This window comes from Pangasianodon hypophthalmus, chromosome 17, assembly GCF_027358585.1.
Source record: "Pangasianodon hypophthalmus isolate fPanHyp1 chromosome 17, fPanHyp1.pri, whole genome shotgun sequence".
NCBI lineage: Eukaryota > Metazoa > Chordata > Actinopteri > Siluriformes > Pangasiidae > Pangasianodon > Pangasianodon hypophthalmus.
The window spans coordinates 14,098,034-14,116,667 of record NC_069726.1 but is presented as its reverse complement, the minus strand read 5'-3'; the positions used below and the strand labels follow the sequence as shown (position 1 = coordinate 14,116,667).

At 39.5% G+C, this 18,634-nt stretch overlaps 1 protein-coding gene across 1 annotated transcript in view; it reads right to left on the bottom strand.

Annotated features, from left to right (window-relative positions):
- Positions 1-217: 217 nt before the first annotated feature.
- Positions 218-18,634, bottom strand: part of ltn1 (listerin E3 ubiquitin protein ligase 1) — a 24,981-nt gene continuing 6,564 nt past the window's right edge. Inside the window, exons 10-30 of the mRNA XM_034312338.2 lie at positions 17,872-18,630; positions 17,219-17,260; positions 16,131-16,332; positions 15,667-15,906; positions 14,947-15,100; positions 13,124-13,271; positions 12,624-12,831; positions 12,173-12,326; positions 11,871-11,975; positions 9,766-9,908; positions 8,767-8,902; positions 8,163-8,307; positions 7,835-8,048; positions 6,025-6,262; positions 5,774-5,854; positions 5,222-5,408; positions 4,859-5,030; positions 4,051-4,271; positions 3,191-3,385; positions 2,016-2,183; positions 218-1,916 (exon numbers count right to left, since the gene is read on the bottom strand). Of these exons, the coding sequence (XP_034168229.2) occupies positions 1,854-1,916; positions 2,016-2,183; positions 3,191-3,385; positions 4,051-4,271; positions 4,859-5,030; positions 5,222-5,408; positions 5,774-5,854; positions 6,025-6,262; positions 7,835-8,048; positions 8,163-8,307; positions 8,767-8,902; positions 9,766-9,908; positions 11,871-11,975; positions 12,173-12,326; positions 12,624-12,831; positions 13,124-13,271; positions 14,947-15,100; positions 15,667-15,906; positions 16,131-16,332; positions 17,219-17,260; positions 17,872-18,630 (3,975 nt within the window). The 3' untranslated portion in view covers positions 218-1,853. The remainder of the gene's footprint in view (positions 1,917-2,015; positions 2,184-3,190; positions 3,386-4,050; positions 4,272-4,858; positions 5,031-5,221; positions 5,409-5,773; positions 5,855-6,024; positions 6,263-7,834; positions 8,049-8,162; positions 8,308-8,766; positions 8,903-9,765; positions 9,909-11,870; positions 11,976-12,172; positions 12,327-12,623; positions 12,832-13,123; positions 13,272-14,946; positions 15,101-15,666; positions 15,907-16,130; positions 16,333-17,218; positions 17,261-17,871; positions 18,631-18,634) is intronic.

The following is an 18,634-nucleotide window of genomic DNA, read 5'->3' as shown; positions in this document are numbered from 1 at the left end:
TAAGATTCACAGCAATTTGGCACATAGATTTCATTAATACCCATAATTTTTTCTTTGGCTGTGATTTTTTTTTTATTGCTTAAATTTAGTGATGTCTTATGTTGATTAGGGTATTTACTAAGCACTTTCTACTATGTAATAACAATATAATTAACAGTCATTGTCTCTCAGTAGACCATAGTGAGGTATTGAAAAATGGAAACTCAAACAGGATGAATATTGTTTCACCAAATTTTTAAGTTGACAATATAACAGTAATCAGAAGCAGAGTAGCACTGTGACTGTAACAAGAAAAGAAATACACAATACACTAATTGTACAATTTGCAATCAGTAATACAGTAATGGATTCTGAAGTGACCAGGAGTGTCAATGTCATTGACTGGACATTTAACTAAATGCTGAGCATGTTTAAACGACAAAACTTTTGGTAAATAGACACAAGCAAGGCAAACAGGGACAAGCTGTTATTTATCTTATTTATTTATCTGGCACACAGATCCTCACTGACGACCTCTATCAAATATTTACCATTCAGCAGATTGTTCAGCTGTGATCTGATTACAAATTTTACATAAAGAACATAATGCACTTTTCCTATTAAGGCTTCCAGAGTAGATGCGTTTTTGCATCTAAGAACTTTACAACATAACACATTTGTCAAAACCATCAGGGCGTATACTTTGTACACACTTCCAGAGGACAATACTTGTAGCAAGTGGACAAAAGAACGTGCATGGCTGGTTAAAAATGCTACATTATTGTTATGGTCATGTTTTGTTGGTGCACCATAGCTTTAATCTCAACTTCATCTACGTTCTTTGTGTTGTACTATGTCTGTGTGGAGTTTCACGTATTGTCCGTGTGGGTTTCCTCTCAACAACATTCTGGTAGGTGGATTGGCTACACTAAAGTGCCCCTAGGTGTGAATGAATGTGCAAATGTGTGTAGGGGGTATATTCTCGTCTCACGCCCAGTGTTCCTGGGATAGGCTCCAGATTCACCATGACCCTGACCAGGATAAAGCATGCACTGAAGATGAATAATTTTTAGCATGAGTCAAATATTGCTAACATGAATGCAGTTATTATGATTAACAATCAATTTATTGCACGCTTGGAGAGAAGATAAAAGCATTGTAAATGTCTGACTTAATATGGATCTCTGATTGCATTAAGAGTCTGTACATTAGTAGGAAGAAAGAGTCTATGCAAATAACTACAGAAACATAACTTTACAATTTAGCTTTAAATCAGAAAATGAAGTGGTTCTACACAAATGATTAACATGGTCCCTAGCAATAGCACCACGATATTCTGACATACAGGCCAATTTCAGTAAAACAGCACAGGAATTTACACAACACAAAAATATTCCCTTTATGTATGAAATTAAAGACTTAATTAAAGATGATTTAAAAATGATGTTGTCATGGACAATCCTTTATCATAACAGGATATGCAACTAAGCGTCTTGGTTGAGGAACATTGTCCTTTTGCAAAACAAAATGAATGAGACACAACAAGGCAGTAAAAGCAGTACAGTACAGCCCAGCCCAATCCATGGATTCAGAAGATAAAGACAGCTTGGATGCAGTGTCAGTCCCTCTGGTCTGAATAAATGGGTCTATTTCAAGCCATTTCATTGTGTCTTGTTCATCATTCTTCTCAGTGAGGGGACAGCGGTGTAAAACTCAGTTCCTGCATGATCACTAAAATGGGCTTCACTGCCCAAAGCAACTTGTCTCACTCAAAAGTATGTATACAGTGTTATGTTATAGGTTGAGTATTTTTTTCTTGCTCTTTTTCCCATTGTATCCATGTTCACAATTCAATTATTTGTCCATGACGTAGTTTAGAAAAAGGTCTCCCTACACAGGGGGCAAGTGGACTTGTTGCTTGATGTAAACCATTTATACTGAAAAAAAAGCATGAAGAATTCTTATACACAAAGTACTGAAAGCACAGGATAAACAGTTTACCATGTGTGTGAGATAAGGAGGGATATGATACTTACCAGACAAGCAGAGTGGAACTTCTTCTTACAGGTGCGACAGGCTTTCTTTGGAAGTGAGTAGTTGGATCCGTGGATGACAGAGAAGCAGATCATGCAGTCCTCCACTCCCTCAAAACGCTTATCCACATTGTTCTTCCACAGAGACAGACCTTCCATGATACTGCCATTCTACACAAAGCATACACAGTACACACAGTCACATACAGTTTGTAAGTCAAGTAAAAGATGTGTTAATATTTGAGTATACTGAGGTCTAGGTGTGAAATATTGATAGTAACTCTCAACAGTTGTTTTCCTATAAAACTAGTTTACATTCAATGGAAATTAAAAGAATAGAGATGTTTAAAGTTGAAGGAATTGTCAGCTGGGAGTCTAATCCAATCTAACCCAATCCCTATTTCTAACACAGCTTTGTGTACTCTACCTGGCTCCAAGCGGGGAAAATAAATAATATTTAATGTAAATGTATTTCTTTAAGTACAAAACTTGGGTAGGTGGTATAATGCTATAAAGAAGAGATTGGTGGAAATTTGTATTTCATTATTATTGAAACAATTGTACTGACAGGGGTGTTTAAGGCCTTTGCTATGCAAGTTTGAAAGACTTCAATAACTTAAGTTCACTATTCATGTTTAGATTGAATCACACCCATATGTGGGTCTTCCCCAAACTGTTGCCACAAAGTTGGAAGCACACAACTGTCTCAAATGACTGCATGCTGTAGCATTACAATTTCTCTTCACTGGAACTAGAAGGCCCAAACCTGTTCCAGCACAACAATGACAATGCCCCTGTGCACAAAGTGAGGTCCATGAAGACATGGCTTGCCAAGGTTGGAGTGGAAGAACCCGAGTGGCCTGTATAGAGTCCTGACTGCACCCCAGGCCTCCTTACCCAACATCAGTGCCTGACCTCACTAATGAATAGGCAAGTCATCACTGCCATGCTCCAAATTGCAGCGGAAAGCCTTCTCAGAAGATTGGCAGTTATTATAATAGCAAAGTGGGGAGTGATGGTCAGATGTCCACAAACTTTTGGCCATATAGTGCATATGTTGGACATGCATGGCAGTAAAAATTGACGAAAAACCACAGTGTACTTCAATAATCATTTCCCCAACCAGATTTAATATTTTTGAAAGTGTATTTGGTGTGAAAGCAGGTTATTGGTCCTACCTGGTGTGTAAGGTAGGTGCTGAGCTGCAGCATCCAGTTACGCCACTGCTGCACTGCGACTCCTACCCTGCGGCCACTCTCTACAATAATGGAGCCCAGAGGGTAATTCTGCGGCAGCTGGATCACTAGCTCAATAAAAATATCATCCACTGAGTATGTCGCTATCACCTCTCGTGTGGCAGAGCGAGCTTTGACCTGTAAACACAGACACATGCCTTATTGGTACACATAAAAGTTCAACAAACAGTCTTCGGGTTGTATTAGTTTCTCAGGGTGACATCAGTAATGGAATATGTGCAGGTCTCATCCATAATGCAACTCCAGATCCAGACAGCTCTGAATTATGTGATATTTTAATATAAAACAGGATATAACACACATAACACACTGCAGTCATGATATTGTGGCATATTCAAACATTTAAACATACTCTGGATATTTATGCAAAAATAGGTGCAAAAGATGGAATTATTTTAGCTCCCTGTGGACTAATACTACACGAATGCACCCATAGACTCTTATAAAACTCTATTTTTACCTGAAAAATCTAATTGTATATTGGACCTGCCTAAAGGTTTTGACCACTTACAATCCAAACCAATAGTAGTATTCCAGTTCAGTGAAGTCAACCCATTTTTAATGCTACTAGTTTTTCTTAGCACACTCCAATTGTACAAGCATGGAGACATAATCAAAGCAGTACTGCTGCCAGTGCTATGTTTTATTTAACAGTCCTTTTCTGAGCAGTTTTCTGCAATTCCAAACAAGCCTCCACCAGCTGAAATTTAGCATAAACCATTCCATTGTGTTTGTCACAGCATGTGAAAGCCTGATATCGAGTTTACCGCGCTGTGTCTCACCGTCATGCTGTCGAAGGTCTGTGTGCTGGACTGCACTGAGGCAATCTCCTGCGCTGATAGCACACTGCTCACATACTTGCTGGTGAATTTATCCACGGTGCTAACCACACGCTTTTCCTGACTGTTCCACCACAGACGCACCATCGCAGGCAGATCCTTCAGAGCACTGTAGTACACCGAGCAGGCCAAGTGCGGAACCTCGAACTGCAAGCCGTCCTTTTCTGTCACACAAGTGAGCACAAACAAAACTGAATTTTGAGATCCAACCAAAATTTGATGCTTTTTCAAAAGGATGCTTTATCAAAAACATGAACTGGCATCCCATCCAGGGTGTATTCCCGCACAGTGGTCCCAGAATAGGCTCCCAATCCAGTGCCACCCTGACCATGAAACAGCAGTTACTAAATATGAATGAATAACTGAATGAACTCTTAGACTATAAGCTACTGGATTTAAAATGTAGAGATGCTATCACCTTACTAGTGGGAACGTATTTAAGCTAACAGCTTTACTACTTGAAGTGACACTACTTCCCATCACTGCTGCTGTGATGAGATGAATGCTTTTGATGAGAGACTCTTAAGATGCAGAGCTCTCTTAAGCTCTCATTCATTTCTGTCCTTCCATATATCACTGCTGGCTGATTGCAGTGGACTAAAGAGCACTTTCCCAAACCGCCAGCCCTACGTTCCTTTCACAATGTTTTTCTGACCTTCTGAAGTTTTGGAAGCATGTTTGAAAGAGAGCCTTAACTTCCTCATGGCTCATGAGTCAGCTTGAATATGAACCTAAACAAGAATGTACTCACGATGCAGGGAGAGGGACAGGGACTCAGTGAAGAAGCTTTTCAGATCTCTGCTGGCTGTTTCTGTGAGCTGCCCAGGCAGTGTTGGGTTCTCCGGCATGAGCCGAAACAGGTGCAGCAGCAGCTTATGCAGTGACCGAGTCTTCTTTAAATGCAGGCAGTATTGAACACGCAGCTGTAACACAACATCATCCCAAGAGGATGAGTAAACCCACTTAAATTAAATAGACACATTAAATAGAGAAGCACATAAATGCTCATCAGTTTAAAATGCAAATGCAAATCTGCACTTGACTAAAAAAAAAACTTCATGTGAGTAAAAAAAAAAAAGACTAGCTGAGCTACTGAGTGTGACAGGTGCCATACCTGGGACGGTGCAGCCTTAAAGAAGATGAGAAGAAGTTTCCAGGCCAACAGATATCCCAGGATGCAACAGTGCTCCATGCTGAGAGGTTGCACAACAGCAAACTCGCCCACTTGTACACTACCCAAAATATTCTCCACCAGCTCCTCTGCGGCTATGAGAATACTCATAATTGCAGCTGGAGGAGACCTGCAAAACAAAGGACTGTAAAGTTGTTCACATTGATTTTGTTCAGTTTCTCTCTGTATAAACACAACCCTTGGGATATCTTTTGATTAATGTGTTGTTTCCAATTATAGACTTTTTAAAAGAACACAAGTTAAGGTGCTTTTACATACATATTTCACTATAGGATAATCATTATTCTCATAACTTATGATTTCTATTAAAAGTCACACATCAATGCAAAAATTAAAAATGCAAATAATTTTAAAGGTCTTTATTGTTTTGTTCTTGTTGTTTCCAGTTCTATAACTGGTCCATGAGATTGCACAATGTGACTGTGTGGCGTGTGATTTTGCACAGTACAGAGACACAAACAGACGCAATCTTACAAGGATGGCTCTTCCTCGTCTTCATCTTCAGATTTGGTGCTGGCACCTTCGCTGTCACTTTCTGGTAGTGAAGGTATTACCCTGAAAAAAACATGAATATTAAAAAAAAAAAAAAAAAAAAACACCAACACTAACATCTTGAACTACTGGTTCCATTACCATTATAATGTGTTATTGTATGAAGGTTCTTGTTTTGAATTGCTCTTGCTCCAATCCAAATTAATTTGCATAATGATTAGCCCCTGTCTTACTTGTGCAGCATGTGGTAGACAGCCAGCTGCAGTGGCCGGCTCTTGAACAGCAGCAGTGGTGTGAGTGTGTTCAGTAGCGTCTGCAGGGCATCAGGCAGGCTGCTCCTCTGGTCGGCCACAAACCGAGCTGGGAGTGTGTTGTTTGTGAGCAGCTGGACAGGAATGTGCCTGAGAGCTTCACCCACCGCCTCCACCACAGCCACTGGGAACATCACTTCATCTGGCTCAGAAAACTCCACTACAATAAACAAAACACCATGCTCAGATTTGCTCAGGTATTAATGCTTGAGGCGTTAAAGAATCTGCTTTGCAACAGCATCTGGATGTTACTTTTAAGGCCAGCAAGCTTGAGGATGAAAAAAACCCATCATTTGCATATATGAGGCTAAGCAGCACTAAAACGCACCATGTGTTCAGTACTCCAGCTATTCATAGAAATGATAGCTGTTCAGATTGCTAGTTTAAGCCAAGTGTTGGAATAAATTGCAGCCTCATCAGGGGTTCTGATGAATGAAATAAATAAATAAAACTGCAAGACTCCCAAAACTTGTTTTATAGAGTTGTTTTATTTTTTCCCTCATTATGAATAATAAATAGCTTGAAGTGCTAGTTCCTTAAAAATACCACAGATAACAGAAATATGGCAAAACTTTTACTCACATCAAAAAAATCCAGATTATAGGAATATGCAAATTGGAAAGACCCTCCGACTGTAGAGGAGCCCACCCCCTTCCCCTAGACAACTATATGCTCTAACATGATTGCCTCTTATATTTTATGATAAACAACACAGATACAAATGCAAATGATCTGACAAGAATTTCATCTCCCTTTGGTTTTCTTTTTTTCCCTTTACCCATTTTCTACCCACTGCCTACCAGTAACTACTCAACAGCTCCCATCTAGGAAGGGTGAAAGTTAACACGTGCATTCAGTGAAGCACGTGCAGCTCTGCCTTTTTTTTTTTTTTTTTAAACTGTGGCTTATACAATGTCACACGGCAAAAGAACAGGCTTGAGGAGACACTGACTGCCTTTTTCCTTATACTTTAGCTCACAGATGCTCACAATTGGTCTAGTGTCACCCTGATCTACTGAGATCAACATTAACAAAACCACTGCAGTGACCAATCTGCATTCTGACAAATTAATTCCCCAACAGGATTTAATCCTAACCCAAATTCCTACTGGATGCAAAGCAACCAAAAACCAAAAGAAGGAGATCATGAACTCACATTGCTAGATCTTGTTTGCACTCGAGCTTTCATTACTAAACCTATTTTGTCTGTCACGATCTGCCAGCTCTAATTACAAAATCGTTCACCTAAAAACATGACAAGAGACAGTGAATAACTGATACATTAGTGTTTATTTTGTTTCTCCATGTTGCTGTTTGCAGATTATGATTTTAAATACAGCATACTCAAAGTGTGGTTTTGTGATTTCATTGGATTTCTACGGAGTTTACACTTCACTCATCCGTGAGTTAAAAATAAAACGGAGCTGAAGTGTAAAATAAGAACAGCACAAGGCACAGGCTTGAATTTGGCACAGCTCTAATGCACCTCTGACTCAGCAGATGTGGATTGAAACTTGTTAAAATGGAATTGAATAAGGTTTTGACGTGATGCTTGACATGAACCTTGACGCGACATGTCCAACGTCAATCGGTCTGTAGTAAACATTTTATAAATTGTAGAGTGACCTTCATACTTTGCAGTACAAAATCAATAAAATTTGATGATGGTTGTAACCACACTGAAGGATATTATATATGAAACCAGAGAAGTTGTAAACAAAGCAGGACTCACCAGGAATCTTGATCAGCAGAGGCAGCAGCAGATTGTGGATTCCCTCCATGAAGAACTCCTGCCATTCAGAGCTGAGATCAGGAGGCAGCTGCTCCATTACACCAGCAGGTGGTGCTGTGAAGAACTCATTCAGTGTGACAACCAGCTCACAGTTAGCCTGCACAAACTGTTGCACACAAGGGTTCCAGAATGCCCTGCTGCTCTCACTGGCAGTCTGTGGACAAACACAAACACACGAGTACAAGCCTGCTTCAGTTCTGATGTTTAATCTCCAAAATAAATGATGACAAAACAACTATTAGCATCTACCAAACAAGGAGCATCTTACCTCCAGCCAGGCTAGCATGGAGCAGAGCAGGAAATCCCAGTGAGTGTTGCCGAGGACTGTGGGAGAATGGTTCACCAGCCAAGACAGGAAACGCATCATCTCCACAGGCAGGGCCAGCTGTGAGGCAGGTGCATTCCCCAGGTCGCTGAGGATGAACAGATGAGAAACAGAGACTCAGGAAAGTTTTTTCAAACCTTTGAACAAGACAATTAATATATCTAGCAGGTTCCCAAAACCAAATGAAGAAGTTGTATATATATCTTTAAATATGTTATCCTCTTGTGAAAATGTGATGCTCTGGTCAGATACCAAGAAATTATGTAAATGGATTTATGAATGAAGGGTATCTCTGTAATAGTCGGAGACTGATTATGGTGGACAGCATCACAGCAATTAAAAAGTGAAATATTCAGACGCTTCACATGTAGCTTGCTTGAGCATTGTGTTATTTTGCAAACATGAATAAGATGCTGATGAAATGGTGTGATGGCAGCACAATAGGAGTCAGCAGTTGTCTTCCTTATACAGTCCACGTTAATAGTACGGTATCATTCATTCCACAAGACCTGCATTCTTTCTGCAGATTATACACAGAAACACAAACCTGTTGAAGAGAAACCATTCCTCTTTGCTGCTGCGCCACTCGAGCATGGTGGCCATAACAGCCAGCAGAATCTCATCTTCAACAGGAGTCGCAGCCTGCAGACAACAGTCCAGCACCGCTAGACATGCCCAAACACCTAAAAGCAAACATACCGGCAAACACAAGACAATCTTTTGTTAACAGCAATTTTGACAACTGATTAAGGTTCATTTAGACTGAAATGCACTAGAGTAAATTAGAGTAACCAATAAAACGTGAACTCTTGGCTTGTTAATAAATACACACCCTTATGAAAGATGGCATAAACGTTATCTTGTATTGAGCATTATGTAGTTTAAGAGCCCATGGTTGCCATGATGGATAGTGTGCCCACTGCCAACCCTATACTATAAATAGACATTACTATAGATGCTGAAGGACAAATGCAAATTAAGTAGCTGAAATTCACAGGCTGTCCATGGGTCAGTAGAGCCATGCTGTCTTCCATATATACACTCATCGTTCACTTTATAGGAACAACATCAATGTACATCTGCAATTATCTAGCCAATCATGTGGCAGCAGCACAATGCATAAAATCATGCAGCTGCAGGTCAAGAGTTACAATGAATATTCATTGGAATGGGGAAAATTGTGATTTCTGTGGATGGAAACTCCTTGATAATGAAAGAGGTTAGAGGAGAATGGCCAGACTGGGTCACACAGGAAGGCTACTGTAACTGAAATACTGTGGTGAGCAGAAAAGCATTGGCAGGTGTGCAAGTGTATAGGTGTTCCTAATAAACTAAATGGTGAGTGTATATAGTGTACAGAGTGGTGCAACAACAATTGCTAAACCACACCTGCATTCTTTCTGCATATAAAATCAACTAATTTAGTCATGTACCTACCATATTGTTTGAGCTGATAAAAATCCAAGAGATTTGGATGACAAATAGCTGATTCCTTGAGTGTGTGTAAATGTAAGCTTTAAAAAGAGTGCAAAATCATTAATCTTACTTTGTGCACAATCTTGTTCTCTCTCCTGCCAGTTAAGAAATTCAGCAATGGACAGAGCGATGAGTGCTTCTCTCTCTGTAGTAGTCATATACGGACACAGCACCTGCATAGTGCTCACATTCTGCTCTGTAAGAGGGTAGAAACTGATGCACGCACACGTGCACACACACACACACACACACACACACACACACACACACACACACACAGAGGAGAGAAAAAAATCATCAACATTAATGGTGTTGTTTTCGTTTTTTTTAAAAAAATTATGTTTTTAGGCCGCCCGTGCTTTGTGGTTTATTTAAGCAAGACCAGCTGGGGCATGTTAATAGCTTTAACACTAGCGCACCATGAGAAGCAGCTGTTGCTGATGAGCTGCTCAAGAACGGCACTACTCCTGAATCAGGGTATCTGCAGGTATCATCAAGGTATCATTATGTTTTTTAAAAAAATAAAAAAATTAAAAAAAAAAAATTAAAAAAACACACACACACACAGACACACACACATTTCCAGGTATTTAGAAAAGAACAAATAAAAAATATTCCCACAAAACACTCCTAAAAGGGAAGCCTTGACAACTGGTGGCCTTTGTTGCAGCAGCTTCCGTAACACCTTGTACTAACAGCAAACACTCCGAACAAGCAACAACTACTACTACAGGTGGTGCACCATTTTTTTATGGATGCCCTATTTCTATATTGTGCCGGACTGCTTCACCTTAAAAATTGAAAAGAAAGTCATCCATGTGGCGGAGAAAGGATTCTCCCTCTAAATGTTAGAAATGCTCCCATATACAAAAGCTCTATACATTATGTACACAAGAATGCAATATATATGTATATATATGCAATACTTAACAATAAGTATGTGGTGTACACTTAGCATGTGTGTTTCAAGGGTTAAGGGCCTTTTACATGCACAAACTAAGATATATTGACAAAATGATAAGTAATTCTTCATTAGCAACCTATAAATTTGAAGCTGTATCCATGTCTCTTTCCAAAATTACAAATGTAGGTGGTTCACGCCAACAGAGGTGAATATACTTATGAAATCACAACTTTTACTTTTTATTATTTGTACATCATTTTGTAACCTGTATTGATTTTTTTCCCCCCACTTCAATATTATGGACTATTTTGTGTAGATTAATGACATAAAATCTCAATTAAATCTCAATTTTGGTTCCCGGGTTGTTACACTACAAAATGTGGAAATAGTTTAAAAACTTAAGCACTGTATATATAATTTGGAACAATGGAACCAAATTGGAATTTTTTTTTTTTTTTTTTTTTTTTTTTGGGTAATTGCGGTCAGTTCATATGTTTGTAGGTGATATATCCATTTGTGCTTTGAAATTGTATCCAGATAAATGCAGATACATCAACACACTGATAACGGGCTGGAAGTTTCAGGTTAAGAAAATATCATTTTCATGTCACAGATTGCTAATTGCAATGGACTACTATTTGGTAACTTGCAGGTACAAAGCTGCACGATACCATGGATGTAGTTATGGATGGTATGAGAACTTGGCTAGCTTCAAGCTGATATCGCTGGTTAAAATTCAAACCGAGCATTGGAGTATCAATCTAAAAGCACTGCAGAGCGGTCATGGTGTGACTTGTGCACCTCATTAACACGGGACTGTACTGCAAATAGCACCAGTGACGCAAACTGGATTTATCTTATAAATGATAAACAAAGATTAGACTGAAAAACTGCTGGAGCATTCATTCGTGCCATAAAATCCAAATCGAATACTTATTAAGGCATTATACTTGAAAAATACAATTTCAGACAAATTAAGGATAGCACAGATACCCTTTCCATTTGTCCTTACAGCAAAGCCCTTAGATGCAGGGTTAGCAGTATAGCAGTACACTATATATCATCCTATATATGCCATCCTTAGGAATTCCTTGTATTTCTTAACAAACCTAAAAGTTCACATCCCTTCATATTATTTTTAAAAAGACCTCTTTAATAATAAAAAAAAAAGACTCTTGTGCATTTCGACATAAATTAACCTTTATCAGTTTCTTTAAATTTATAGCTAACTTTTATGACATAGTAAACCAAACCTTTAATACTTCTCTTACCTTTCCACATTATCATAGAGACTCATGATGCGATTGGCAACTGATCTGCTATTCTGAATATAGTTTGCCAAAGTCAGTGACCAGAGGGCACCATCTTCTCGCGACCTGCGATTTAGCCAAAAACGAAACCTTGGATTAATTGCACTCATTAAAAACGAATCTAACACATTTGCAATCAAGGAAGGTCATTCTAACATGCATCTAAACATGGATATTAGTAATTAATGACAAACTAATTAGAAAATAATCAATGTGGTGGAATTTAAGCAGATTAGAATTTGGGCATAGATAAATGGGTTCACCTTGTGAACAGTGTTTCCAAAACTTTATCCAAGCTGGTTGTGTGCACTTTCTGAATTATGTCCCAGTCTTGAAGCATTTTGTGATATTCAGACACCAAGGCAGGGCAATGCTCCATCTCTTCACACCACTGCAGTGCGTAGAGAATTTCTGCAACTAAACATGAAATTCAACAACAAGAAATTCATTCAAACCAGCTGTCCAGTTGTATATGTAACATAAGTAATATATTGTTTAATATCCAGTCATATGGAGCTGTATTTCAGTCAGTCAAATGTGTTCTCTCTGACTATTAAGAGAATAAAATTTACAAATTTCATTCCCATGTGTTCAGTAGCAGCTCATGTATCTTAATCTCCTTACATTAATTACAACAGGCTAATTTTTTTAGCTCTCTATAATTCTTTTATATGTATATAAATATTTATCTTGTATCAGTGCTTCATGCCTCACCTGTCTGTCCAAGATCAGAGAGCTCAAAGGTGTATGTCTCCTCCTGCTGCTCATCAGCTGGCACTGCACTGAAGATTATCTTCCCTAGCAGAGCACTGGCACACAGGTGTGCGGGGAGTGTGTTGAAGCCCCTCACCTTCCACGCCTCCGTGCCAGGACACACGCAAATTGCTCTAAAATGCCCACAGAGCAAGGGCCGCTTCACCCACTGCAATTCAAATACGTTAATTTGGCAAAGAGGCATAACATTTTATTGTTTTACCTGCACTTTAGATAGAAGTCACTGAAGTTCAAGGCATAAAAGTGTACAAATTGAATATTTACATATAGTAAAATGTCTACATGGATTTTCACTAGTCAATTTGCATCAGTCAACAAATAACTGGCCTGGTTCATTATTTCAATTTTTAATTAACTTGTAAACCTCATGATTAGGCTACCAAACCTCACATAAAACGCAGGCTGTGTTACAAGAGGAATCCAGCCAAGCGGCTGTATACCTGAGGTGACAGAGTTTCTCTGAGCTTGGCCCACTCCTCATTTGTTGGAGTAAGACAGCAGATGAACTGAGACAGCAGACAGTCGCTCATCTGGGCAGTAGCTAGAGTGTCAGTTAAGCTCTGTACCGCCTGCACCAGAACCTGCAGACTGCACACAGCACATACATGATCACTCTTCAGCTTAACAGCACAATAATAAGAGGGAGATGAATCTTCACATGAATCTCTATATAACTTAGAGCAGAATCAGATAAATAATACTGTTAAAGTTAGACAGTTTAGTTATGGAACACACTGTGTAAACTGAAACTTGATTATTGATCAACTCCAATCACACATCATTATCAACTCACAAAATGTTATGCTGATCTATAGGCATGGGTTGAGCATTTCTATCAAAACCTCTGTTCTTGATTCATTTAGCGATCTGGGTAAAACACTCTGATGTCACTGTGGCCAAATTTTAGGCTTTTAATGGTCTTAACAACAAATCATTGGTTAGGAGATTAGCAAGAATTAAACAAATAGATAAAGGAACTTAGTATGGGATAGCTTTTCCCTTTGATTTCTTTAAATGTTTAAGCCTTTAAATGACTAATCTTTTAAGAAAAAAAAAACATCCCAGGAGATATTTTTGGAGATAATTGTTGGTTTTTTCTAACACAGACATGTGTTAGTTTGAATATTACATCAAACATTTTAATCATTATCATGATTTTATTTTTGCGTACAAGAAGACTAAAGTGAATTTCCCTGTCTCTAGCTTTTCCCCCAAACACTTCACTGCAGCAAAACTAAACAAGCAAATGGTGGCACAGGAGCTCTCAGGAGTGCATTTGTTTAATTCTTGCTAATCTTCTGACCAATGATTTGTTGTTAAGACCATGAAAAGCTTAATATGTGCCATTTTTTGTGGCTTGCTAGCTAACTGGTTTGCTCACACAGTGAATGTCAATCTTTGGTCATGTTTTTGGATAGTTACATGCCAGAGTATAATGGACATGAGCCTAATCAGTTCAGCTTGTGATCAGACACTGGCTGTCAAAATGACAGTGATGCACGTGTGCCACATTCACAGCCTCTTTTTTTATTTTTAGGGAAAAATTGAAAATTTTGTGAAAACCAGACTTTCATATTATTAGCCTTAACTAAATAATATGAAAAATAAAGAAAGCAAGCTAACATAAACCCATAAATTAAGACATATATTCAATTATGACAAAAGAAATGCCAGTCAGTCTATGCATAGCTATAAACAAACGCCCCAGCTGATAAACAGCTTAACTGTTTCAAACTACTCATATCATGTGGACATGATAACAGATATTTATTGAATCACTACCACTTTTGGAAGTGTGGTGCCACCTCTGCACTAATTGCTTATATTCGTCTTATTTACAGTTCTTTTGCTAATTTAGATGAATGGTGCCAATATTCTTACACATTAACTAACAACCACACATTACATAGCACTCTTGTTTGCTAGAGTTACGATTTAAACTGCTATACCTGTACTTTTACCTCTGGAAAATAGGACATTCAGGCTGGATATTAATGTAAACCTCCCCATTATCCTGCACTAATGTAAACCCTGTACCCCACTGTTGCGATTGCAATAAAAATAAGGGGCATTATTATTGAAATTTTTAAATGGTGGTTGAGATATGAGCAAAAAAGAAACATATTTCAGTCAGAAAACCCCATTTTCAAAACAAAATATTGTATATAATTTCACCCTGTCAAGGGTTTTCAGAGGTTATCACACATACAGTATATCTCAGAATACTCAAGGGCATAAAGAGAGAACTGTTGGTGAGTGGTACCTTTTCACATTGAGAGGAGAGGTGAGAAGTTGGTTTTTAGCCCAGACTGCAGCACTGTGGAGGATGGTACCCTTTGTTACACCTGCCCCCAAGTGCGTGACCAATGAGTGCACTCCAACAGTGTATGCATGTTTCAGCTTCTCCCGCAGAGTGTCTGACACACACACACACACACACACACACACACACACACACACACACACACTTTAATTTTCAGAGTTCACACTAACATCAAAGTCAAATAAGATAAGCAAGTTAAGCAGAACTGGGAGATGAAGTAATTATGAATACACACTGAAGCACTGTTCAGCGTTGTTTTTTTTTTCCTAAAGTAAAATGAAAAGTAATTTTTTTTTTTTGGACAAGAAACTAGAAGTAAGTATACACTGTCCAGCCAAAATAGCAATTACATTACACAAAAATGTAAGTATTGCATACTTTGGTTTGGACAAAATGGATGGATAACAGCAAGCACAGTTTTTACAATGTAGAAGAGACAAGGCATGATTACAGATGAGAAAAACAAGCAAGCAAAAATCCGAATGAAGTCTATCTCGGTTCCAGATCTAATATCTATATCTAATCACAAAAATTATGTGTTTTGTGACGTCATGTTGTTTTTCTCTTTAATCCTCATTTTTCAAAGTGTGACATGCAGCCAATGTGCCAAAACTGTGTCTGCATTTAACAGCTAAAATAAGTGAGGAGGCAGAAAGTTACCCGAGAGGTGTGTTTTCATCTGATCCTGAGCACACAGCTGGAAGATAGTGAACAGCAGGTCCTCGGCGGCAGCCAGCAGGAGACAGCCTTTTATTGATGAGAAGAAGTTAAAGGCTACATCGGATATGAATGAGACCAGAGGTTCCATATTGCCAGCATCAGACATGCCCTTCGCCTCGGATAAAGTAGCATGAAGCTGCTCAATGATCTGTTCTACGTATACCTTTCCTATCAGAGACTCTGGAGGAGAGAAAATGGGACAGTAAATTAAAATATGAGTTATAAGACCAATTTATTACTCACTATTGATACACAGAGAAATGTCAAGTTAGAAAATATAATTAGCAGAATGTAACACATTATCAACATACATACGAACAGAGTCCCAGAGTAATATAAGTGATATAGAGTTACACACAAGCATAATGATTACTCAGTGTGTATTTTTGTCTGTGTGCGTTTACCATCATCATTATGCTGCTGAGATAGTGCCAGACTAATGAGGCGCCAGCTGTGGTTATGTTGGTCCAAGGCAGATGATGCAGAGGGAGAACCTTTCAGCCCCATAGCACACAGCTCACCAGCCAGTCTTACCATACGCTCACCTAACACAGACCCTCTTAACCAACCTGCACACACCTCCAAATGCCCAGCATCAGCACATGCCTGACACACACACACCACACAAACACACAAAACACCAATTAAAAAGGTATAGCTACATCACTTGTTTCCATGACGGAAAAGTAAAAGGTGCAGGTCTAAACTCTGGAGCAAAATGGGCTGTGGTTCTTTTTACACAAATGTGTTACAGACTCCTCAAAGTCAGAACCCATTTCATGTAAATACGCCAAAAGTCTAAAATTAAAACTGACTGGAACGACACTGACTAATATTTTGTACTAATAATATCATCATCAACAGGTTTCAGCAAGTCCTGTTACCTTTACTTACTACTACTACTACTACTACTACACATTTCATAAAGCTCAGAATATTATCACAAAAATATGACTGCACCAATGGAAACAATGGTAGACGTGTGAAACAGCAGTGGTTTTCAAATCCATCACTATCATAGTTGAGCAACTTAAAACATTAGACCTACTTACTGCTAAGCTGCTAAAATGGGTTAGAGCATGAGCATTCTGACTTGGTGGTTTATGTTTTCAGTGGCTGAAGGAAAAGGCAGCCATTGTGCTAAAAAATCTTTCATCGTGACTGATAATCACCAAAGCACCATTTGGAATGTGTGCCACCTTGGGCCTGTACATATCTATCAAGCATAAACTAAGCATCATATTTTTACGCCATGTGGCATAGCAGAGCAACTGTGAGCCTCTCAAATTTTACTTTTTTTTTTTTTTTTTTGCATGATGCCACCAAATAGTTTTCCAAATAGTAACTTATTTTATTTATATTTATGTCAAAGAGTCATAACTTATTTTAGATCATATTTTCATGAAAATGTGCAATCTGTGATGTGATATATTCCGTAACCATCCAAACGTGATATACCCCACCCCTACACTCCATTACCCTCTCAACATACCTTTTGGATAATCTGCAGAATAACACCCCATTTTAAGTCCACCTACATGGAAAGGAAAAAAAGGAAAAAACACACATCTGAGCAAAATGAGCAAAGTGTCTTCTGACTAGATCCACTGGAAGATGTACTATATGGCCCAAAGTTTGTGGACACCTGACCATGACACCCATACGTGCTTTTTGAACATCTCATTCCAGATTTATTCCCCTTTTTGCTGATATAATAACCTCCACTCTTCTGGGAAGGCTTTCTACTATATTTTGGAGCGTGACTGTAGGGATTTGTCCATTCAGCCACAAGAGTATTAGTGAGATCAGGCACTGATGTCAGGTGAGGAGGCCTGGGGTATGCTGGCATTCCAATTCATCCCAAAGGTGTTCAGTGGGGTTGAGGTCAGGGCTCTGGGCAGGCCACTTGATTTCTTCCACACCAACCTTGGCAAACCATGTCTTCATGGAGCTTGCTTTGTGCACAAGGGCATTGTCATGCTGGAACAGGTTTGGTCCCAGTGAAGGGAAACTGTACTATACAAAGACTACTTATACAATTGTGTGCTTCCAACTTTTTGGCAACAGTCTGGGGAAGGCACATATGGGTGTGATGTTCAGATGTCTACAAAATTTTGGCCACGTAGCTTCATTAGTTGGTCTTACGGTGATGTGGTTGAGTACAAGAGTCTGCTCTGCATTCGAGCTGCAGCACTGCAAAGAACTGAACACCATGTCCACCAGGAAGTCTGTGTCTTTCCTTTCATCCTGCCTGAGCCACACCACCACCCTCTGCAGGAGGAAACGGATGGCTGGATTTTCTGACAGCTCAGCCTCCAGTTCCACCTCTGTCTTCCCATCGTCTTGTTTCAGCAGCCCTTGGAACACCTGGGCCTTTGGGAAAGCCTGCAGCAACAGAGCCAGGAAGTGCAGGTGCCTCTCCGAGTCACGCTCACTCACATACACCATGTTCAGTTCAGCCAGCTGGCACACCAGCTCCAGTAGGTGGCTGCTCGTCAGGGGAGAATCCTGCTTCTCCTGCACCTGTAAGATCTCCACCTCTGGAGTTTGGCTCAGGTTTTCCTCCACTTGCCCTTTCACCTCCTCCTCAGAGAAGCAGACCTTTACAGTTTTCTTTCTCTTCCCTTGTTTGGTGCAGTCACTGCCTGGATTCTGCATGATCTGCAACAGTGAGGCAATGCCCTGCAGCACCACCTGCTCAACCTGCTGCTCCTCATGGTCCACATAGTGCACACAAAGGCTGCCTAAACCCTCCCAGAAATCTGCCAGAAGTCTGAGGAAAGTGGTGGCCTCATTCCCGACTGCTCGCTTCTCCCATGAGACTAGCATCTCAGTGATCTGAGGGAACAGAGGCCCGCTTTGCAATGCACGGATTCTAAGAGCTTTGTCTATCAAAGGCAGGAGCTGC